This window comes from Pelmatolapia mariae, linkage group LG10_11 (assembly GCF_036321145.2).
Source record: "Pelmatolapia mariae isolate MD_Pm_ZW linkage group LG10_11, Pm_UMD_F_2, whole genome shotgun sequence".
NCBI classification, from domain to species: Eukaryota; Metazoa; Chordata; class Actinopteri; order Cichliformes; family Cichlidae; genus Pelmatolapia; species Pelmatolapia mariae.
This window is the reverse complement of record NC_086236.1, coordinates 54,620,377-54,644,859: the sequence shown is the minus strand read 5'-3', so window position 1 is coordinate 54,644,859 and position 24,483 is coordinate 54,620,377. Positions and strand designations below refer to the sequence as shown.

The 24,483-nt window shown below is 41.2% G+C and overlaps 1 protein-coding gene across 5 annotated transcripts in view; it reads left to right on the top strand.

Moving 5' to 3' along the window:
* fhod3b (formin homology 2 domain containing 3b) overlaps positions 1 to 24,483 on the top strand; it is a 92,098-nt gene that overhangs the window by 63,426 nt on the left and 4,189 nt on the right. Inside the window, exons 6-26 of one of the 5 annotated variants that reach the window (XM_063485812.1) lie at positions 7,804 to 7,898; positions 8,700 to 8,811; positions 9,759 to 9,853; positions 10,489 to 10,632; positions 10,771 to 11,015; positions 12,356 to 12,478; positions 12,609 to 12,779; positions 13,609 to 13,668; positions 14,331 to 14,453; positions 14,611 to 14,745; positions 15,706 to 15,756; positions 16,398 to 16,588; positions 17,568 to 18,098; positions 18,196 to 19,109; positions 19,629 to 19,787; positions 20,078 to 20,260; positions 20,759 to 20,878; positions 21,672 to 21,833; positions 21,936 to 22,126; positions 22,285 to 22,477; positions 24,244 to 24,430. In XM_063485812.1, coding sequence (XP_063341882.1) covers positions 7,804 to 7,898; positions 8,700 to 8,811; positions 9,759 to 9,853; positions 10,489 to 10,632; positions 10,771 to 11,015; positions 12,356 to 12,478; positions 12,609 to 12,779; positions 13,609 to 13,668; positions 14,331 to 14,453; positions 14,611 to 14,745; positions 15,706 to 15,756; positions 16,398 to 16,588; positions 17,568 to 18,098; positions 18,196 to 19,109; positions 19,629 to 19,787; positions 20,078 to 20,260; positions 20,759 to 20,878; positions 21,672 to 21,833; positions 21,936 to 22,126; positions 22,285 to 22,477; positions 24,244 to 24,430 — 4,185 coding nt within the window. The remainder of the gene's footprint in view (positions 1 to 7,803; positions 7,899 to 8,699; positions 8,812 to 9,758; positions 9,854 to 10,488; positions 10,633 to 10,770; positions 11,016 to 12,355; positions 12,479 to 12,608; positions 12,780 to 13,608; positions 13,669 to 14,330; positions 14,454 to 14,610; positions 14,746 to 15,705; positions 15,757 to 16,397; positions 16,589 to 17,567; positions 18,099 to 18,195; positions 19,110 to 19,628; positions 19,788 to 20,077; positions 20,261 to 20,758; positions 20,879 to 21,671; positions 21,834 to 21,935; positions 22,127 to 22,284; positions 22,478 to 24,243; positions 24,431 to 24,483) is intronic. The other 4 variants (XM_063485814.1, XM_063485813.1, XM_063485815.1 and 1 more) reach the window with 4 other exon arrangements.

Here is a 24,483-nt window from a genome sequence, read left to right as displayed (position 1 = left end):
TATCGCGTCAAAGAGCAGAGGGTTATCCAAAATACACATCCACAAACAACCAGTTAATGCTGTTTACCTTTCAGCTCCCAGTGTCATCCTAGCTTCCAGAGAAACTGGGTAAGCATTGCTTTGCTTGCCCTAATGAAACATTTATGGTATAGAAAAAGTAAGATTTTTTTTTGCCATGCTAGCTATAGAAGATTACCTTCATGGATGGATATCCTCTTAACTTTTTAAAAAAAAATCTGCATTCACTGGTGCCAGTGAACTGTATGTTAAGAATTGATGCAACTAAATCGATATGGCAGATATGTGTATATATTTTCAATCAGAAAATCCTGTTGGTTCCCATGAACTGACTATGAACTCATTTAACCAGTCTGTTCTGGTATCTGAGAAAGGATGTCTCAACTGCTAGTTTAAAGAATTATTGGATACAACTTGATGCTAATATTGTATATTATCTTTTCCATTAGAGTTTGAAGGAACAATAAATCACTGTATTAGTGTGCAGTATCCCTCGTTCTCTCAGTCAGATATCCTTTCGTTTGTGACATCTACATTCATAACAACATAGTGATGTTCAAATAACTCAGATCAAGGCTGCAAGGTAAAATCTCACTAACCAACTTTATTGATCCATCCATTTTCTCACCCCCCTTGTCCAATTCAGGTTACGCTTAGGGCAGAAAAAACAGGTTTTGATTGTTTTAAAGACTTGGGAAAGTGGAAACAAGCCATAAACAAAATACTTGCATGATACCAGTTTCTTAAAATGAGCAGATAAGCAAACTCATTTTCCCGTGGGTGAAAACAGAGCTGTAAAATAAATTGTATATTTGCATTCCATAAAGTTTAGAGCCGAGTTCTATAGATTCATTGCTACTAGACCTTTTCAATGAGTCATGTGATCCACTGTTGATAAACTGTTGATTGTTGCTGCTTTTAATATGCACTTAGATCTTTTATTTTAACTGATCATCCAATAAATATGTAAAACCATCTTAGGTTGCTCCAAATAAACCTTTTATACAAATTTGCTGGAAATACTCCTGATTTGTTTATGAGTCACTGTCAATAAAGATAACAGGAAAAATAGTGGCTTTGCAAGTCTGTATTCAGTAATAATCTCCATAACTCTTTGAATACTAAAGTCTGACATAGTAGAAAATCAATTTAGATTAAAAAAAACCTTTGTCAGGCCTTGCAGTATACAGCGATCCAGGTCCAGTGGGTACAGGGAAGTACACCTCAGAAATCTAAGCGCAGCATCTGGCTAATGCACAGAATGCAAGATAAGAGTCTCCATGTTGCACTGTAGGGGCTAAAGATTTGGCCCCATTCCCAAAGTCCTGGTAAAATAAATGTTGCACACTGACAGACAGTTTGGCTGACCCAGTTTAGATAAATTCCAAAATGTAAATGAAACCAACGGGGCAGAGTGGTAAGTGGGAGAGAAGTGGACAGTTTTTTACTGTGAACAGAAAGTTGTTCATTTGATTTCTTGCATCCTTATAGATAAAGTTGTCTTTTTAAAAAAAACATATACGTCAGCTGGCTTGCATTGGTGCTGACTTCACAGACCTCAGACTGCTTCTCACCTCGGCAGTGGTCACGGAGCAGCCCTTCCTGCACATTCCTGGGGCTGTGGAAGATAATTGCTGTGGTTTATGAGAGGGAGAGGCCCTGAAGAAACACTTCCACCAGACTTCAGTTGTTTGATTTTGTACTTCTCTCAGAATTTGAGACACGGGAGCAGGGTCTGTCTCCTCCAGTCTCCTAGTCTGTGGTTCCCTGCTGCAACTCTGTGTCGTCCAAATGTTCTACTCACTCTTAAGGCAGTTGCATGTTGAAATAAATTGAGTGTAAGAGTGCTACACCGATGACAGGCTGCTCACTCGACACTTCAAAGTTTCTTTAAAGCTGTCCTTTTTACCCTGGCTGTCCTTTTCCCCAGTGGCATGCATCTTAACTCTAATCACTGTGCTTTGAAGGGAGCTCATTGTCTGCAAGCATCTTATTACGTGACATACAGTACATACAAAGGGAGTTAGCAGTGTTATTGTTGCGCTTTGTGTGAGGTATGGTAAAGCTGCTCATGATTATATGAATGGAGGCCCACATTGTTGGCCCCAAATCAATGCTTGAAGTGGAGAGAGTCCTTTACAGACTCTGGACTCACATGTTCCTCTTATTAACCCTCTTCTAAAGTTATAGATGACTGTCTGTTGTACAGTTTAAAAACAACCCTGGGTTTTGGGCCAACACTTAGGGAAGTATGGCAAACGTTCATCACAGTTTCAAAGCTTAAAACTGTAAGAAGCAGGCAGCCTAATTCTTAAAGGGCCGTTAAATGACTAGTTAAAGCAAAGTGTGTGTAAATCGCTTTCATTTGCAGTCCGCATACGTGATTGTTTGGAGAGTAATTAAATGTCTCCTTTTAACTGTTTTGACCAGAATATGAAGGTTTCCCATAATGACAGGTAATTTAATTTTTTTTCTAAACAGTTACAGTATCATTTTACCTAACCATTCAGTCTTTGCGGTTTTTGGATTTGTAGTCAAATCGTACATCAAGAGGCCGCTGGCAATGAATAATTTCATGAAGCAGCAGTTTTAATGAATGTGAGAAAAAAGGTAATGGCTGTGTGTTTTCTGGCGCCGCATAACGGTTCAAGTAACATATCATTTTCATATCTTAACTGTTCGCTAAATTAAATTCAAATATGATATTTATTCTGATTGTTTTTTGCGCGGTTGACTGCTTGAGTGACTGGCTCTCAATAGCAGAGATGTCAGACTCGTTTTGCACAGTGGGCCACATACAGCCCACTTTGATGTTAAGTGGGCCGGACCAATTAAATTGAACTTTATTTATATAGCGCCAAATCACAACAACTGTCACCTCAAGGTGTAACCAATGAAACACCTCCATCTATCAAATCAAAGATTTTTACCTACACATTTAAAACCTGAGATATCGTAACATACAGTGGCTTGCAAAAGTATTCGGCCCCCTTGAACTTTTTGTCACATTACATTACATTACAGCCACAAACATGAATCAATTTTATTGGAATTCCACGTGAAAGACCAATACAAAGTGGTGTACACGTGAGAAGTGGAACGAAAATCATACATGATTCCAAACATTTTTTTACAAATAAATAACTGCAAAGTGGGGTGTGCGTAATTATTCAGCCCCCTTTGGTCTGAGTGCAGTCAGTTGCCCATAGACATTGCCTGATGAGTGCTAATGACTAAATAGAGTGCACCTGTGTGTAATCTAATGTCAGTACAAATACAGCTGCACTGTGACGGCCTCAGAGGTTGTCTAAGAGAATATTGGGAGCAACAACACCATGAAGTCCAAAGAACACACCAGACAGGTCAGGGATAAAGTTATTGAGAAATTTAAAGCAGGCTTAGGCTACAAAAAGATTTCCCAAGCCTTGAACATCCCACGGAGCGCTGTTCAAGCAATCATTCAGAAATGGAAGGAGTATGGCACAACTGTAAACCTACCAAGACAAGGCCGTCCACCTAAACTCACAGGCCGAACAAGGAGAGCACTGATCAGAAATGCAGCCAAGAGGCCCATGGTGACTCTGGACGAGCTGCAGAGATCTACAGCTCAGGTGGGGGAATCTGTCCATAGGACAACTATTATTCGTGCACTGCACAAAGTTGGCCTTTATGGAAGAGTGGCAAGAAGAAAGCCATTGTTAACAGAAAACTATAAGAAGTCCCGTTTGCAGTTTGCCACAAGCCATGTGGGGGACACAGCAAACATGTGGAAGAAGGTGCTCTGGTCAGATGAGACCAAAATGGAACTTTTTGGCCAAAATGCAAAACGCTATGTGTGACGGAAAACTAACACTGCACATCACTCTGAACACACCATCCCCACTGTCAAATATGGTGGTGGCAGCATCATGCTCTGGGGGTGCTTCTCTTCAGCAGGGACAGGGAAGCTGGTCAGAGTTGATGGGAAGATGGATGGAGCCAAATACAGGGCAATCTTGGAAGAAAACCTCTTGGAGTCTGCAAAAGACTTGAGACTGGGGCGGAGGTTCACCTTCCAGCAGGACAACGACCCTAAACATAAAGCCAGGGCAACAATGGAATGGTTTAAAACAAAACATATCCATGTTTTAGAATGGCCCAGTCAAAGTCCAGATCTAAATCCAATCGAGAATCTGTGGCAAGATCTGAAAACTGCTGTTCACAAACGTTGTCCATCTAATCTGACTGAGCTGGAGCTGTTTTGCAAAGAAGAATGGGCAAGAATTTCAGTCTCTAGATGTGCAAAGCTGGTAGAGACATACCCTAAAAGACTGGCAGCTGTAATTGCAGCAAAAGGTGGTTCTACAAAGTGTTGACTCAGGGGGCTGAATAATTACACACACCCCACTTTTCAGTTATGTATTTGTAAAAAATGTTTGGAATCATGTATGATTTTCGTTCCACTTCTCACGTGTACACCACTTTGTATTGGTCTTTCATGTGGAATTCCAATAAAATTGATTCATGTTTGTGGCTGTAATGTGACAAAATGTGGAAAAGTTCAAGGGGGCCGAATACTTTTGCAAGCCACTGTAAGAAAAAGAAGTGTAATTTCAACCACACCAGTCACTCAATCACAAATTTCTAAGGTAGATAGTGGGGAAAAAATGGTAACTTTTCTCTCATTCAATTGTTTTCTTTTTTCTCTTAATCACGTCAATGTAGTATGAATGTCGTAAAAGCTGTAAAACATAGCAAAATACAGTTAAAAGTGCAAAATATATGCCTTCCTTCACATTTTCCACAGCCATGCAGTGAGGCTGGTTTGGAGTTTTTGCCGGGCCGATTCTGGCCTTATGTTTGGCACCTCTGTTCTATAGGCTAAAACCTTTAAATGTTGCCTTATGATAACATGTCAGCGTGATCTAAAAGCCAGCTCGCTTTGTGGTGGATAGATAAAGTCTCATCTGTCAGCAACCGAACATTCATGTTGCGTAATGACACTTAAAAGTCTCATTAAAGACGCGTGTTTTCAGTGGAATTCCTTAAAAGCACATTGCACTAAGGCAGATACCGTACACAGGTGCACGCGAGAGATAAGTCTGTGCAGTGATGATATTGCAGGTCTGCTAATGCCACACAGCTCTTTAAAGTTGAGGCTGTTTTGTGTTTGTATAAAAATTGACTGTGCATCATTATTTTGTACTCTGTGCTCACAGTGTGCTGCAAATGATCTCTTTAAAGCTGTCTGGTGGGATAGTTACAGAGGGTTTCTCTCTGGCCTGCACTGACCGATAGAGTCAATCGCTTTTTTAAAAACACATTCTATTGTGGTCTGCAGTGACACAACGCCCAGAGCTCGCAGTGGGAAAGGACCGTTTCTCTGTTCTGACATGTTGCGAGTACTTAACCCCGATTGATAAAAGATGCACTGTCGCCACCGCTGCTTGCTGCCGCTGCAGTACGCCGACAGCAAGCACATACACACAGACACACACAGGGCCTGTCCACCCACGCGCTCTCACACATCATGTACACACAGCAGCTGCACCTGGGAATTTTGGCCTATCAGCTGCATATTCGCGATTTTCATGCTGCTCTAGAGGACTGCATGATGAAATTTATACATACATAACAGAAAGTGCAGCCTGTCATCATAACATGTTATAAGAAAGTGATGTAAACGTACAAAGAAGAGATTAGATCTAAATCTGTGAATGTATACAGTTTCAAAGCACCTGTTTCTCTGCTTTTTTGTCACAGCTGCTAATATATCTGATCACTTTTATATATATGATCCTTCTGAATAAAAAACACCAATGGCTTGACTTATTGAGAATATTCTCCTATGTATTATTACCTCCCAACACTCTAACTTCTGCCAAGAAACAGTCAAACAGGCTCTCCAAAAATGTTCCACTTTTAATGCGTCACATGCTCTTCCCCCCGTGTCAGCTAATGTATCATGTAAAGTTTCTGTGGGTTCAAACTGAACTCATCTTGTTGTGGTCTTCTGTATGAAACCATTACTTCTACATGTGTGGACTTCCTCTGAGATGCTGCTTTAAAAAAAAAAAAAAACACCACATTTTAAATGGTGCTTTTGTCTGTCCCACTCCTGTCCTGCATGTTTATCTCCCTTCCCCCATCTCCTTAAACAGAAGCCCTACACTTTTACTGCCCCCCACTGAGATCCCTTGGCTCTGATTATGTTCTTATTTATGTATCCTGTTACAGATAGAAGTCATGTCAGCTTCCATTGAGGCACTCTGCTCAGTTATACTGCCCCCAGTTGTGTCCACTAACTTGAGAGTTGAATGTGGACAAGTGATGTTTGGTTTTTTTTTAAGATCTTCACCTAATTGTTGAGATTTTAAATTTTCACAGCAACTCCAGTTTGCATGTACAGCTCATATATAATTACTACAATTACTACATATATAATACTAGAGTGTTGGAAGATCATTGTCTTATTTCACCAAAATAAAAAAAAATTAGAGAATGTGTGAATAATACAGGGGGAAATGATCTGATAGTGTACATTTTTGGTCTTATATACAGTGCTGTGCACAAGTCTGGAGCCACCCCTCATTTCTTGATAGCTTGCTTGCAAGGAGGCAGATTTTCTTGTATTTTTTTTGTCGTCTTGAACAAGTTTTCCAGGTTTTCTGAATGTTTTCAAAGCTTTTCTTCAACCATTTTCAAACCAGTCCTCATACACGACCAGAGCAATGATTTTTGTTTGTTAAGCCACTTAATATCAACATATGAATCATTCAAGCATAAGGAAGGCAACCAGCTCAAGAGGTGAAACAGTGTTTTGCCTATGCATGAAATTTTTAAATGGTATCTTCAGCAGACGTGAATGGTTTCAGTGGAAGGATGGCTGTCAAGAAGTCATTCTTAATGGAGGAAAGCAGGTAGAAAAGCCTGAGGTATGCCAAATTACACAAGAACTCAACTGAAGGTCAGTGTCAGAGGTCTTATAGAGTTGTCAACAGTATTTACAGAGGAGGAATTATGAATGCAGAAAACTGCCATCATATTTTAGTCCACTATGAAATACCATCTGGTAAGATCCTGATTGGCAGAAGCTTCATTCTTGTCGCAACAATGATCCCAAACACACTGCCAATGCAGTAAAAGCAGAGTCATGGTTTGGCCTCCCCAGCCCCCCTCCACATTATTGAAGCAGGCTGGGATCATCTTGACAGAGAACAGACCGAAAAGCAGCCAAAACCCAAAGAAGAGCTTTGAATGTCCTTCAAGAAGCCTGGAGAGCAATTCCTGAAGACTCCTTAAAGAAATGACAAGAAAGCTTGCCTAAGAGAGTTCAGGCTCTGATAAAGTAAATCAAATATTGATTTCCAATCTCATTAGAATCAATTGTACAAACTCTGGTTTCGCCATATAAATTTCCATGTATACTTGCACGTATCAGTAAACCACTGCACCTCATTTATCTAGCAAAATAAAAAGAAATAAGGGGTGGCTCGAGATTTTTGCACAGTATTGTACCACAAGGTCATGTCTCCTGTCATATATTGGGGCTGAAATCTCTCAAAAAGCACCAAAAGTAAACTATGAGGTTTCTCATGAATACAGTCTGTTATCCCTTAATCGTTGGTGAAACTTAAGTTTCACCTGCTTTGCATAGTCAGGATTCCACTGAGAGCAAAGACAGGTTTGATGGACAATTATGAAACGATGAAAACATCAACTGTAATACCATAAGATTGACCATCCCTGTGCTCTTTCCTCCCATGTCTTTCTTTTGTCTGCCTTTCCCACTCTCCTTTTCTCCAGCTCTTGGTCAAATAATGCTGTACGTGGACGGGATGAACGGCCTCATATCTCACAATGAAACGATCCAGTGGCTTTACACGCTGGTTGGATCCAAGGTAAAAAAAAAAAAATGTAAAAATGACTCCAGACTGTAGATATCCTATAAGATCAACTCAACGACACCACCTGGCCACTGATGAGAAGGATAAAATCCTATACTTGCTGCCCTGCTGTCAGTGTGGTCACCTCAGCCCTCTACTGGCCAGACTGCATTATGTGCAGCAAATGTGCAGCAGATGAGGGAGCTGCACTGGCTCTCTTTTCACACAGTTTTGATGTTCTTACAAATTACTCTCCTGCCTTTCCGTGTAAATACTGACAAAATATTTGGTGTCTGGTTTATTTTTCTTTTAATCTGAACCCTGTCTTTGTAATCACTTCACCAGGAAAGAAAACTTGGTTTGCACCACCCCTCCCATTGTGTTGATTTTAACCTCAGCTTTGCAGCATATCATAACCATAACACTCCTCTCAACTACTTTTTTTTCTTAAATCTCTTTTTCCATATTTTACAGTGGTGTAAATCACTGGAAACATTTACTAAACCTTAGATATCTCGCTATATTTTGAGGCTCATCTGTGGTTCAGCATTTTGATTTTTATGGCATTTTTATACCGTCTGACTGCTGTACAGTGTGTTCCCATGAACACACTGTACAGTGACACACAGCACTCTTATCAAAACCTTGCAAGACTGTCCATACAGGAAAGGGCTTTTACCATTTGATGCCATTAAGCATCTGGAATTTAAAGGGCTTGCACATGCTCATCATAGTTGTTTGCAGAAACATTAAGTTCACAGTTGAATTTGTGCGCTCTGTGTTTGTTGCTTTAACAGATTGTTTTTCTTTCCACAGTTTCGTCTGGTGGTGAAGACATCCCTAAAGCTGCTGCTGGTGTTTGTCGAGTACACCGAGTCCAATGCTGCCCTTCTCATAAAGGCTGTGAACGCTGTGGATACCAAAAGGGGTACGATGCTTGCATAACTGAGAAACAAACATAAATGCACAACACTACTGTTAAGGAGGGACTGACTCGTTCTCTATTCCCACACTCACATAGTATAGATATTAATAAAGGAGAAAACATTGGAAACCTGCTGCATTAACCAGAGTGTCAGTGAATTCAGTGTGTAATATGTTGGAGCTAATGGAGTTATATGCATATGCTAGTCTTTAAGCCAATCATAAATTCCACTTACTTCCCCATAAAATTACAGTGTGTGCTACTATTTAATCATTGAATATGTTCACCTTATATTTAGTCTCTCTGGGATTTGTTGCTACATAGCATCATCATTAAGTTTTAATTCTCGGCTGCTCAGTGAAACCTGAGCAGTAAAACACAGAAAGCGCGGTCCGATCAGTTGTTCTCAGCCGCACCACAGCCACGCATGGAATGAGGCTTATTGAGAAGGAGTCTATCTCCTGCCTGCAGTGGGGTTCAGTTACCTGCCATCCTAAAAGCTCAGCATTGTGCTGTGGCATACAGCAGGGGGTTGGTCATCCATGTGCAGGGCTCAGGTATCCCTCTGTCACTTCTGCTGTTGCGTAAGAGGACTGAACATGATCCCCCATCTCCCAATGAGAGGAGTTGGACTTGACTTCATGGCTGAGACGGTGCTCCTTGCTTATTGCCACATTCAGACGCCTCCGTTTTTTGTTTTTCATTTTTACTGCTGTGTTTCTAGAGGAAGATGAAAGCCATACTGCAAAGTCTGCTAGTGCAATAATATGACTTAAAAGGTTTTATTTTTTATATTGCTACACAGCGATGGAGCCAAATCGGTTTTTATGACAAACTGTGAGATGATCAAATGGATGATTTCAGATTTTGTAGTTGTTCAGCATCTTTGTAAACCTTGAATAACTTTTCTTTTTATACACACTTGTGTTGCATATGTTTTGATGATGCAGGTACAAAACTGTGGTCAAATGTCATGGAGATCCTTGATGAGAAGGATGGAGTGGATACAGAGCTGCTGGTGTTCGCAATGACGCTTATCAATAAGGTCAGCAAATACTATTTAGATACTATTTAACCAACTATTTCTGCATTACCTTGGAGTATAGCATTTACCTGCCTGTCTCTAGTTTTTTTCTTCCCAATCTGCTACATTTAAGGCTCCCTTTATATATTGTATATAGATTGTTTTATCAGCACCTGAATAACGTAGAGATAACAAAGAAAGTCTTTTGAGGTGAGAGGTCATTTGTATTTGTGTGTTTGTGGGATTGCAAGTGTTGCTTATATGAAAATGCAGTAACTGTGGTAATGAAGAAGCAACTGCAGGAGTGTAAAATGATTTAAGTGTGGATACAGGACTGCTGGTGTTCAGTGTTTATTATCCTTGTGGATATAGAAAAATGTGTTTACATACTACTAATAAGTTTAGGTATACGGCCTGGCTACAGATCGTATTTAAATATATTACTTGAATACATTATTTATTACTAAGATTAGCTTCAGTCCTGCAGGTGAATTATCAGTTTAGTTTTGTTATTGTTTCATTATCATGTGTTAGCCCTGGCAAGTATCGAGGGTGTACCCTTCCTGTTGCCCTGTGACAGCTTGAATGATTGGATAAGCAGCTAAGAAAATGGATGGATGGAAAATCGCATGTGTTTGCTTCTGTGTGTGTCTCAGACGTTGGCAGGACTACCAGACCAGGACTCCTACTATGACATGGTGGATTGTCTGGAGGAGCAAGGCATCGAAGCCACAGCTCAGAGACACCTAAGCAGAAAAGGCACTGATCTCGACCTCGTGGAACAGTTCAACATCTATGAGGTCAGGAAGCCTACAGTACAAACCTTTATCTCTGTACAAACAAGCTCAGTGTGTCTAATAAGTCAAATATCAGCCGGGAATGCAGTCTGCGTAAAGATCCCTGTTATACTTTATTCACTCACTGTCTCTTTGACCTAGATGACTCTCCGTCATGAGGACGGTGACGATGACACCCAGTTGCCCCCGAGTGGGCGAAAGGACCGCCGGCGGGCCAGTGTCGGGGGCACTAATGAGAGGCGAGGCCTGGAGAGAAGACGCAGCCGGAGACATTCGCTTCAGAATAGCAGAGGCCATGCTTCTGCCCCAGCATCACCCAGCACCAGTCACGCTCGTGCAAGTGGCTTCCTCCGCTTTGGTAGCCAACATGAAGATATCAGTGAAAGGTAAAGTTTGCAAAAGAAGCAAAGGAGAGGAGAGGTGGAAGAGAATTAGGACACTAAAATAAAGATTTAGTTTTGGGTTTACTAAGTAATGACCTAGAGCAGAGGACATGCACAGGCAGGTCGACCATGAACTCGTTACTAAATGTTTCATCCAGCTGGGTGATCTAAAGCCTGAAAGATAGTTGCAAGTAAAAAGGAATCATAAATGATTCCCATTGAGTTATTTTACAGGAAGGCTGCCCGACTACAAGTGTGTATTATATTTCATTTGTGGAGCTCTACCCTGTCCAGAGCTGAGGAAAAGAATTTCATTATATAGTAATTTAAAGAATGGCAAAGAGAAGACTGCTGCAGCAAAGTGACGTTTAAATTAATTTTCTGTCACAGACATTCTCCTGCCGCTCGAGGAAAAAGGAAGCCTTTGCAAACACGAGATATGAGCTATCTGCTCTCACTCTGAAGTCAGGCTTCCTTCAGCGGGCGTGCACTGAACTTAAACTCCACCACGCCACATGTTTTATATATGACAGACCTTGGTGACTGCACAGACTGCATCTAGTGACTCCGGCAAGAAGCAAATTGCAGCCTTGTTTAAATGCTTAAAGGGATTATGCCTGATAAAAGCACAGATCCTTTTGATGAACATTACTTTAACCTCTTTATTCTAGATCATGCTCCAGGAGGCAAACTGGAAATTATTTGTAGTCTTCTTTTTTGTCTTTCTCTCCCCAATCATTATTAACAAGCTTTTTACAAGAAGCATACCCCTTACCCCTGGTAGCACTCAGATCTTCAGGTTAACTTAAATTCAATCCAGCAGGTCATATGATACCATGCTAGCTAGCTTCTTCCAGTCCACCACAGGAAATTCAAGCCGCCTTTGAAGATCACAATTTTCCATATTGTTAATGAAATCCAGACAACTGAGAGAGATCCAAACAGTAAACCGGCCCAGACTCGTGTATGGCGACCCCCAAACTATCAGCTCAAACACACAACATATCTCCTACAGGCTTAACACTGCCTATTAAATCAAATACTCTTCTTCTCTTTTGTATTAGTGCTATTATTAAAGTTGTCCTTTAACTGTTTTATCATGTCATAAAACCAGGATTACTAAAATTCTACTAACCTTCTCAGGCATGTCTCTCTTCTACACTAATAATTTTAATGCTTTCTTGAAAAGCATGTCTGTAGATTTTTGTCATTTCTGTGTGCTCTCTCTTTCATCTTCTGCTGTGTGGTTTCATGTTGTCTTTGTCCAATTTCTCTTCTCTCTCGCCTCCCCTGCATCCTCCCGTTCCTCCTTTCAACCCTCAACCCCTCCTCGCCCACCACAGGGAAGAGGAAGAGGAAGACGATGAGGCTGATAAGGAGGAGGGTGAGGAGGAGGATGAGGATGAGGATGAGGCAGATGATGAAAGTCATCCAGTCTCTGATTCCTCTAGTCAGGGCACTCACAGGTATTTTAGGCCAACTACCGTGATACAGTTTCTCTATTTTTATTCACACAGTACCTCCCTACTTTCTCTTCCATTTTGGATTATTTTCACTCTCTCTCGACTCCTACTCTCTTGTATTTTGTCATCCTAGTGCGGTTCCAGATGTAGCAGACACTCCTAACATGTGTTTGAACATAAAGTGTATGGCCAACATCCTCCCTAAAGCCAGTGACCCTGAAGGGCAGAGAGAGTATCTCAGCGTCAAGACCAGGGCATCTTCTCCTGTGTCCGTTCCACCTAAAAAGAGGACCTTTAGTCCTTGGTGTGTTCCTCACAGCCACCTGACTCTTTCTTCCCATTTGCTCTGAATAGAGCGCCAAGCTCTGCACACCCTCTGTATCAGTCCACCCCAGCCTCTCCACCCCTTTTCCATCCCTTTGTCCCCTGACTTAAACCAGAGGCAGGTGTCGTTTGGGGTTGAGAAAGCACTACTTTACATGCACACCTCTCAATGTGGAACCACTCCATCACTGGTGTCTGTGTATATCTCACTATACCTTTACCCAGCATTTTAATCATAAAAATACAAATAATTGTACAAAAATGTAATGCCATCACTGAAGACTTGCACTACACGATGAAGTTATTAAGCCCCGTCCTTTTCCATGATGTTGGAAAGCATTATTTTGCATTTAGTCCTCATCTGTCTTTCATTGTGGCTCTGTGCCACAGTTAATCCAAGACAAGGCGATAAATAACGTCAGAGCAATAATGAGTTTCAATTGTTACTGTGGGTTACAGTTACTGTGTAGTTTTGCTCATGTTTAAGCTGAAGTCTGTAGGTCTGTAGCAACAGAAACCACATTGCTCTGCATGTAGCAAATGGTGTTCACTGGACAATAAAAAATGAACACTTAATAGCTTTAAAAAGTTTTTTTAAAATCAGGAATTATGGTAGATTTTGCTTTCTAAAATGCACACTTAATCAGTGAGACAGAGGGAGATGTTGTATCGTCCCTGTCTGCTCTGTCGTCTTGTGGTCTTGCAGCCCTCCTTCCTCAAACTGTCTTCTTTATGTGACTAACAGCTAGATATTTAATCTTTGGAGTCTTTCAAATCTGACTTGACTTTTCTCTCACTTACATCTTCAGTCTGACAGATAATACATCTCCTTCATCTTGCCCTGCTAGAAAGCCCTGCTGGGCTGAAAGGTAAGACAAGGAGTCAACAGGCCAATGTTAAACAAGATATATAAAAGCTTTAGAGTTGAACAGTAGTATAAAACAACAGTGACTGGGTCTGCTTAAGTTACTGAAAATGTAATGATACCATTTTTACTGTTGTGCAAGTTAGTCAAAAAAATAATAATTACAGCTGAGCTGTTTTCACACACAAACATGGATGAGCAATAACTGATGGATGGATTTTCTCACAGTGATGCTGCTGAACTGCCTTAGTGGGACAGTCGCCGTAGTTTAAGTTATACAGTTATAAGTCATACAGTGCTTAAGAAATGTATTACACCACCACCCAGTGCAAGAGCACAAGCTATAGCTGCACAGAATTAAGAGTACTGGTAATTACCAAAATCATTTTTGATGTTCTTGTAATGGCTAGTCCACTAGTATGTGCAAGCTCTTTATTAAATATTATATTTTTCTTGCTAAAATATATTTAATAATATATCAAATTTATAGTTTTACGAAATAAATCTGAAAAAACGTCACTTTTCAGGTTTTTTAATCTTTTTGTTTTTATTAAGAAGCCACATTGAAGTTATTTACTTAAATTGTTTTAGTGGTGATGATGTGCATCCACCTCTGTGTCTTCGTCTGTCTTCAGCAAAACACATATTTTCCTTTTCTTTTGACAGAATCAGTGGCAATGGCACTCCACATCCTGGCGTCAAATCCATATCCCAGAACCAAACTCCTACATCACCCGTCCATCGTTTTAATAGTTCAGCAACCTCCACACCAGAATCCAAACCTGACAGGTTAGCAACACGGCTAATGCAAAAGATTTTTAATGTTAACTATAACTCTGTCAAGCTTTTATTTTGAAGAAACTTGCAAATGCATAAATCAAAGTATATGTCATTCACTTAATTAGCAATAATTTAGTCTTATTTGCTCTTTTTCTCTGATTCACAGACCTGCTATAGGGGGGCTGCTAACATTATCATACAGACAGCATCAGGAGTCTCTGGCTGCAGAGAGAGAGAGGCGACGCCAGGAAAGAGAGGAGCGACTGCAGAGGATTGAAAGAGAGGAGAGGAACCGCTTTAGGTTAGCCTCCCTTATGTGACTTCTTAGCATTAAAAAAAATGATGTATAGCTTCTGTACAGTGGAACCTATTAAAGACGGGTTAACAACAGGCCATCTTCACTCACTAAAGATGACCACATATCTCTCCAGTGTGAGGAAAAACTGCTTTGTGAGGATAATCAGATAAACTAAATGGTCAAAATTATTGGGCCACACCTCTTAAACTTTGAAATCAGCTAATTTCACTCCGTTGCCACTGGTGTTTAAAACCATTCAGTCTATCTTTGCAAACATTTGTGAAATAATGGCTCATTTTAAAGGTCATTCTTGTCAGAGAAGCTCAGGAGAATTTTCACTGAGCATGACATCCCAGTGGACTTAAGACGCAGCCACACCCTCAGATGAACACTGGTTCAGAACTCCCAAACACAAGCTAAGCAGCACAGTGTATTGCTGTGCAGTGCGGCGAGCAAAGCTCAGATCTCTACATTGGAGAAACCAAACTGCCACATCATAAATCGCACAACATACAAGAGCCACCTCAACAGGACAAATTTGGCTGTGGATCTGCATCTAAAAGATAAAGGCCACTCTTTCGAGGATACCAGTGTTCACGTTTTGGACTGACAAAAGTAAAAAAGGCCATCTATGTCCACTCTGAACATCCAGCATTGAACAGAGGGGGTGGCAAGAGATCCCATGTAAGTCCAACGCTCTGCTGATTCAGTAACTGCACAGTTCCTCCTCTGACATCAACATCAGCAGCTCCTGTAAGTTTAATGTGTACACTGCCCAGTACTTTTGTCCATACAGTGGTGTACACTGTAAAGAGAATAACGGCAGATGGAGCATCATACGGCGATCTCTTTGTACATATCAGATGTAAATAAAAATCTTATGTAGTATGAATGCAGGTTTAAACTGTCTTTTGCCCATGCGCTCCCTGCTCTCCATGATCCGTATCTGTCTTTCTGTCTCAGTCGAGATTATGTTGAAAAGAGGGAAGAAGCAAGACAAGCCAGAGAAGAAAGGTGAGGTTACTTTGTTTCAGGGTTTCACATGCATGCACATTATTGCTGCAGCTGTGAAGCTAGGTTAAAAACTAAAAAGCATTTTAATATCTGATCAGATATAAGATGTACAATTTGCAGATGTACAATTTGCCTCGGCCGTAAGATGTTCCAACGTTTAACAGGAATAGTGTGTAGTTGTCTTTTGGCATGCATGTTTTTTGAAAATGCAACTTACACAATTTTGAGGGACATGTGAAGTGTTACCTCGTGCCAAAAATCTTATAGAGAACTTTGGCAACTTTATCAAAATGGATATCATTTGTCATCATTTCAGTGAGTAATGGGACTATGGCTCCATTTTCCGTAATTACCCTGGAATGAGACAACGTAAATGGCTTCTATTCATTGACATAACTTTTTGATCATTGTTATATGAGGTCATCATACCTCTAAAGTCTAAACTGTCATGTATATTTCAATAGTTAGAGTTGCTGGAAATTTATGCTTATATAGATGTCACTACCCCAAAAAACATCATCCTCATCACCATAACAAATTTATTGTGCATCCTGTATTTTATTCAGTTATCCATTACCGCTTTTCATGTAACTACAGCGCAGTGTCCACATAAAAGTAAAAGCAGCTGTTTGTCACTGCAGGTACAAGGCTGTGGAACGGGTAGCTGCGGAGGAGTTTGAGCGGGAGCGCCCCAAAATGCCAACAAGAGGGCGGACGGAGATAACTCTGTGTTTGAGTCCAAACCCCGCCAGCCGCTCAGCATCCCGCTGTGCTACACCTTCATCCGTGATTTCACAGGAAGACACCTCCACCATCACACACCAGAGTTTGGGTAAACCTTGTTTGTCAAACATGTATTCTTCATTAGGACTTGAGAAATATGTGCATGAATGAATGAATGAATGCTTGATGACACAGCTGAAGGACACAATACTGGCTGTTTGTGCTCCTGTCTCACTCACTTGGCCTGTCATTAAAACTTGATAAAAATAATTCTGTTTCCATCTGCTGTGATTTAATGGCTCCATAGTGTTGTGGTTAACACATTTGCCTTATACGCAAATAATATAGGGTTCTAGTGCACTCCTTGTGCCAGTTCCAAGCCTGTGTAAGAGGGAGGGTTGCATCCAGTACAAAAACCTGTGCCGAACAAATTGTGCTTATTCATCTGTTGTTGTGACCACTTAGTAAATAAGGGAAACCATCTATATTTACCTCACAATATAAAGCGCCTTGAAGCAAGTGTTGTTGTGATTTGGCGCTATATAAATGATAAAGTCAGACAAAGCAACAAAAGGAGAAGCTGGGCTGAAGCTGCACTGCAATGTAGATGTGCAGAGGTGCTTACGCTCGGCCTTCAGCTCCTATGGATTGATATCAGAGGTTAACAGCTGATCAACTCTCAGTGAATGACTCTCAGTAATTTCAAGATACTTCAATGTAAGATTGTAATCAGAAATTTCTTGTTTTTTTCTTCAGTTTATCTTTGTAAAGCATGCTTCTTTGGTGACTTTAAACTGAAGATAAAGGCTGAAGCTGAAGGATTTTTCTCAGACTTTTTGTAAAGCATTGCAGTGTTTCAGCCAGTCGTATAAAGGGATTAGGTGATTGATTTATGTATTTCAGTCTGAGAATGTCAGTATCAGCACACTTAATGATATGCCGGGAAGCAATTTTAAATATATTTTTAGATTTTCCTTTAACTTTTTTTTGTTCTTGAACACTATCAGAGTTATACGTTGGCACATAACTCTGTACAGAAACATTTAAAGTAACATTTTTCTTTAATATTGCCGTAATTTCTCTTCCAGGAACAGAACACATCCCACATGCTGAACCACAGACCAGAATAAAAAGCGCAGCACCAGAGTTACCAGTATTAGAACCTTCCCCTGCACCTCCCCCTGAACCAGACAAACAGCAAACTGAGGCGGCGTCGCAGGCAGAGACAGAGGATGTTGCTGCTGAAGAGAAGGTAGCGGTAGAGGTGGCTTCAGTTGAACAGTCAGGCAAGAGTAAGGAAGAGACACGAGAGCAGGTGAAGCTTGAGGAGCGGAGACAGCGTATGGATGAGGCAGCAGAAGAAGAAGCAGATGTAACTGATAAGGTAAAGGAGGGAGAGCCGGATGTAGAAGCAGAAGCAGTAGAGTTGGAGGAGGAGTCTGAGAAGGAGCAGGTGACAGAAAGGGATGTAGATGACAGTGTGCTGTTGAGTGAAAAAGAGAGGCAGAATGAAGAGGTGAATGAAAAGGACAACTGCTCTGCGTCCAGCATCTCCTCCACAAGTAGCACTCTGGAGAGAGAGGAGCGGGAGGTGAAACTCAACCGTGAAATCGAAGCAGGTAGAGTTAAAAAATTTAGCAGATTTTATTTGCTTACTTTGATGATCAACTATTCATATTACCTTCTATTTGATCTAAATTGTTTCTATACCTTCAGGCCAATGGACTCAGTGCATTAAAGAGGCAGATGTGAATGACCACTGCAACAAAATTCTCAACGGGAAACGCTTCATGCTGGACATGCTCTATGCTCAGAAGACGGCCGCTGAGGATGATGGGAAAGTGGGAGAATCTGAAAAGGAGAAGTGTAAATGTGAGAAGGAGGAGGTGAATGACTCCGTGGCGAGTTTGGCTAGCAGGATCTCCACACTGGAGGCTCACAGACAGGCCAGAGAAGAAAATGTGAAAAAGATGGAGGTGGGAAATCTGGACAATCAGGGCAGCGTCCGGGCAGTGGCAGGGAAGTTTGGAAATTTGGTCAAAGGCCTGACATCTCCACCTGAAGCAGAGACCTCAAAAGAGCAGCAACAGGCTGAAAAATCATCGCCCGCTGCCTCGTCAACGTTAGCCCCAAAGAAAGAGTCGGACTATATCTGGGACCAGTTGATGGCCAAACCAAGAGAGCTGTGGATCAAAGATATGGACTTCACCGACCTGAAGGATGAGGATGACATGGACATTTTAGATATGGACAGCACGACAGGGTCAGGTGACCTAATACCACCTCTTCCTCCCCTGCCGTGCAATACCGCCCTGCCACCACCACCACCACTGTTTGGATGCCCCCCACCTCCTCCCATCCTTGGCAAAATGATGCCTCCACCTCCGCCATTTATGGCCCCTATCCCTCCGCCATCCCCTCAGCTGAGCCGAGGGGATATTCCTCTCTTCCAGAAGAAGAAGAAGACCATCCGTCTCTTCTGGAATGAGGTTCGTCCTGTGGACTGGCAGTGTAAGAGTCATAAATTCTGTAAGGATTCTCTCTGGTCCAAACTGGAGCCAATTACACTGGACACATCCAAGTTGGAGCAGCTGTTTGAGTCCAAATCCAAGGAGCTCTCTGTCACGAAGGTAATTACTGTCTAGACTGCTGTTAGAGCAACTCTCCTCCCTAGCTTGTTATTTGAAAGGATCATTTTGTGATTTAGTTTGGTGCTAATTGTGCTTGTTGTCTCATATAAATCAGGAAGCACACGGTACAAGATGGACTTTAGATTAAGTCATCCCTACCTCTATGTTAAAGTAAACTATGGGACCAGAGCACATCAACACATTCTTAAATCTTCAGAGTTAGTACAGGATCCACTGATTCAAAAATCTGTAGGTTCAGGGGCCAACCCTGCTCCGGAAACTAAAATATGTTCTAAAATAATGCCTTCAAGTGCAGAAAGTTGTGACATTTTCAGGAACATGTGCAGTAACACCAAGAAACACTGCCATGTAGACCTCCAAGTCTTTTAAGCACAGACCACACAGGGAATCAGGAAAAAGAAAAAATAATTATAACTGAGTTTTTTCTACTAAGGTTGATAATGTTGGATACATTTTTTGCACACTTCTTACACACTCATAATATTCTGTATCTTGTAGAAAGCAGCTGTTGATGGCAAACGGCAAGAGATCATAGTCCTGGACTCAAAGCGCAGCAATGCTATAAACATCGGTTTGACTGTCTTACCTCCTCCCCGCACAATCAAGACTGCCATTCTCAACTTTGATGAGTACGCACTAAACAAAGAAGGCATCGAGGTAAGTCTTTTTAATAAGGTTCTCCCTGATGACGCACACCTTATGGACTCTTCCTCTCTCTCTCTCCCACTCATCTTAACACCCCAGCTTATCAGAATACAGAGATGTTAAGATATATTGTGATCATCAGCTTGATTTTGGGTTGTTTTCATGCAATTTTGAATTGAATCTTCTCTTTTATTTACTCTGATTTACAGTAACAAAACAAAACAAAAAAAATCAATGTGTTTAAATGGTATTATACGCCTGTTTTCCCACCTTCTCCCCAACTTTTCTCTTCCTGCCACTAGAAAATACTCACAATGATCCCCACAGAGGAGGAGAAGCAAAAGATCCAGGAAGCTCAGCTGGTCAACCCTGCCATCCCCCTGGGCAGCGCTGAGCAGTTCCTTCTCACCCTCTCCTCCATCACAGAGCTGTCTGCTCGCCTGCAGCTGTGGGCATTCAAGATGGACTACGAAATTATTGAGAAGGTCAGCATCAATCATGCTTGTAGCAGTTGCACAAGTGCATTATATCTCATTTTTGCTTCTAATTTCCTTATAATAAAATTACATTTTGTGAATTAAAAAAGGATATATTAAGAAATATGCTTGCGATTAGTTAGTGAAATATGAGCAATTATCGCACGAAATCTGTAAATATGAAACTACAGCCAGTTGGTGATTATCTTGGCTTAGCAACAGCTTTCCAATAGACTTCAGTACAACTGTACTTCCTTTTGCACCCAGTGGTCTCCCCCTGCTGGCCACTAGAAAGAATGCAGGTTTGAGGCACTTTCAAACTATCTTCACTTTTGATGTCCAGAAACTTCATCCGCCTTTTATATACAGTGAATAGTTTAAACAAGATTTGTTTTTCCTATATGGGGTACATCTGTATGATGAGAGAAGAACAGACTTCACTGGAAAAAAAATAGGCATGCAAGGATGTGTCATGTGCTTCATGACTGTATTTTCCTGCTCTTTTAGGAAGTGGCAGAGCCTTTGCAGGACTTGAAGGAAGGAATGGATCAGCTGGAAAAAAATAAGACACTCAGATACATTTTGACCACGTTACTTGCCATTGGCAACTTTCTCAATGGCTCCAATGTGAGTAAACCTCCAAGTCATTTGTAGCGTTTACTCGCTTTGTACATTTTCTGCAGTGCTCCTCACCCCCCACCTCCCCTGACAGCCTATTGATTTGGCAAGAGTTCTGCGTGCCTGACTGCACCAGACACTGTCCTGCTACAGTAAAAACACTTGTCAAGGCCTCTGCTAAACCTGGCCCTGTCTGTCTGTCTGTCTGTGTGTGTGTGTGTGTGTGTGTGTGTGTGTGTGTGTGTGTGTGTGTGTGTGTACCTGTGTGTGTCTCTGTTTTTTTTTTTCCTCATTTGTTTTGTTTTTGTCTCACTTTGTCATCTGTGTTTCTTTGCCTTTGCGTGTGCCTCGGTGTGTATGCAGCTGTGAGTAAGTGTATTTATGAATGAACCTCTGGGATATGCGAGCCAAACATGCAAAGGGGAAACATAAGTCATCAACATCAAAACAGGCAGTTCCCGTAAATAATGGCCGCATTTATATTTTGCAGTAAGCCATTTAAAACTGGCAGGAGAACAAGGGGAGATCCCGTTAGGATTAGGATTATGTCTTTCATTCTGGCTTTTTAGCTTCGCTGTGGTGAGCAGAATAATCAGTCAGCCCTGAAACAGAGTGTAGTTTCAGTCTAATGAATCTACGTATCTACTCTTAGCTCTTTTCAACTCCCTTTTTTTCCCTGACTCTGCCAAAAAGGAAGTTCACTGCAATTTTGGTCCTAGAGTAGCAGCATTTGATTTTAATTTTAGACCATTGTTTCCATCCCACACTCTGAGTGTGCTCCTGTGTTTGCATATATCTCTAGGCTAAAGGCTTTGAGCTGAACTATTTGGAGAAGGTCCCTGAGGTGAAGGATACAGTTCATAAGCAATCTCTGCTGCACCACGCCTGCTCCATCGTGGTTGAGAAGTTTCCAGACAGTACTGATCTCTACTCTGAGATTGGCGCTGTTACCCGCTTGACCAAGGTTCCCTTTAAAATTTCACTTTAAAAACTAATCTAAAATAGTTTGTTGTTAGTCGACATAAATGCCAATGCCACATCACCTCAAGTCTGTCTTGGCTGTTAGGTGGACTTTGACCAGCTTCAAGACAATCTGGCCCAGATGGAGAGAAGGTGCAAAGCATCATGGGATCACCTGAAAGTCATTGCAAAACACGAGATGAAACCAGCGTTGAAACAAAAAATGTCCGACTTCCTCAAAGACTGTGCAGAGAGGATCATCATACTCAAGATTGTACATCGAAGAATTATCAACAGGTGCGTTCACATGTAGATAATCCTTTACACATTAAAGCTTTCCTTTAGCATTTTCCAGAATTTTCATATCTTAGAAATATAACTGTGGAATCCGATTTTGAATTCTCGTTAACGATAAAGCATGTGTAATGATGCATTGTCGCTCTACTCTTCTCCAGGTTTCATGCTTTTCTGCTGTTCTTGGGCCATCCGGTGTATGCAGTACGTGACGTCAGCATACACCGCTTTAGCAAGATACTGAGCGAATTTGCTCTAGAATATCGCACGACAAGAGAGCGCGTGCTGCAGCAGAAACAGAAGAGGGCCAACCACCGAGAGAGGAACAAGACCAGGGGAAAAATGATAACAGATGTAAGTCGTCTTCAGCCGACCTACACGCACATTTTTCCATTTCATAATCCTCGTCTTTGTTTAGTTTGAGCTTTCTGATTTCTGAGAAACAATACGGCCCATCCCTAGATGCTGCTTATATCCTTAATCTGGTTAAAGCGCCAAATGCGGCATTTGTAAGGACATCGGTATAGCTCCTTGGTATTCACATGTATAGGTTTCTGTAACAACAATCAGTGAATTGTTTTTAGTGTATCCTATTCTGTAGCTGGAGCCAGCTAAGAAAAGCCAGAGCAAACACCTCACCGCATGATTAAAATCCCCCGGACTGTCAGAGCAGACTCAACAGCGGGCTCTGGCAAGAACACCCGCTCTTCAAAAGGTCCCTAATTCAATCACTGTGTGAGAATTCAAACTCTGGATTTCTGGATGGCCCACTCCTCAGCCCACACTCCTACAAAGAAATTCAGTCAAATATGCTCCTCTGGGCTCCACAGCTTGAATCTGCAGTGATGATTTCATGGTGTAGGACAGGGGTGTGAAACATAAGGCCCGGGGCCCAGAATCAGCCCGGCAGACAATCCAATCCGATCCATTGGCCATATTTGGAAAATGTAAAGGATGGAATAAGTTTTTAGACTTTTAACTGTATTTTTAGGACTTGTACAGCTTTTCCTACTGATAAACACCTCCACCAAAGCCATTCATGCTGCAGTAAGAAAGTAATTGATAAAAAGTTGACAGGAAACCATGACAGGGAAGTCTATAGTAATTTTATCTACTATAGACATTTCTATTTTATTTCACAATGTGTCAGCAGTAGAATAAATAAGTAAAACAGGGCATTTTCTGCTACCAGAATTGTCTGTAATTTTATATATTTATTCTGTACAATTTCACATTGCATTTCTTTTTCTTATATTGACATATCTCAGCAATTAAATGCACAGTTAAACTACTTTACACTGAGAGAAAGGGTATTTCCACCAGTCTGGCTCACTTAAGATAAAAGTGGGCTTACTTATGGCCCATGATGTAAAATGAGTTTGGCATTCCTGTTGTAGGAGATAAAAGTCTCACAAAAATGCAGGTATTAAAAAGAACGTGTTTAAATATTTAAGGACTTCTGGTATTTGCTTTCTTCCTAAAAAATTAGGTGACAAGACTGTACCACTGTCTTATCTTAAAACCCATATATAAAAACTTTTAAAATACTATTATTTTAAAGTCTGCAAAAATATAATTTTTACAATTTTTTTTTTCTATAGAGTGAAGATGACAATGATAGCGAGGTAATCGTGTTTGCAGACAAGTGCATGGGTGTTTGCATTTAACCCTGTTTTTTTTAGACACGCTGTTGTAACTTTGGAAAACACCGAGTGTTGTAACAGAGTCGGTTGTGACACTGACAGGCTGTGTGTGTGTAAGAGAGACCGAGCGTGAATGAGGAAACTGGAGGGACAGAAAGAAGTGCCTGCATGATATTTGCTGTTGATTGAATCTAACTTGAACAACTCACAGATACTCAGGTGAAATATAATGAAATTCTTGAACCCGGCATGTCAGCATTGTTTCAAGAACCAGTCTTGAGGGAGAAAAAAGACTGTATCTCAGAGTTGTGGGTGGCGTGTTTGGAATGCCTAACCGCTCCTGTTTTAGGTTAGAAAGTACTGTCACCTGTAAAGGTTTACTTGTGTGACGACTTTAATATGTAAAAGGTCTCAGAGCATGGAGTTGAGTCACATTATACTGCTAACACAATCTCATGTGCCCGTCTGTTGCTGTAGAGTGGTAAATTTGGTGGAGCCCCTTCAGACAAACCGGAGAGTCAGCCTCAGAGTATCCAGAGTGCCGAAGATGCAGCAGAACACGAGAACATGAAGGCCGTCCTAAAAAGTAGCCTGCAGGGTGGAGAGAGTGGAACATCCACAGTGCCAGGCCTTCGAACACGCACCAGAGCCAGTAGCACCAGAGGTTCTTCTCCTTTACGTGTTATGCTTTTACACTCTTACATATTTCCTTATTTT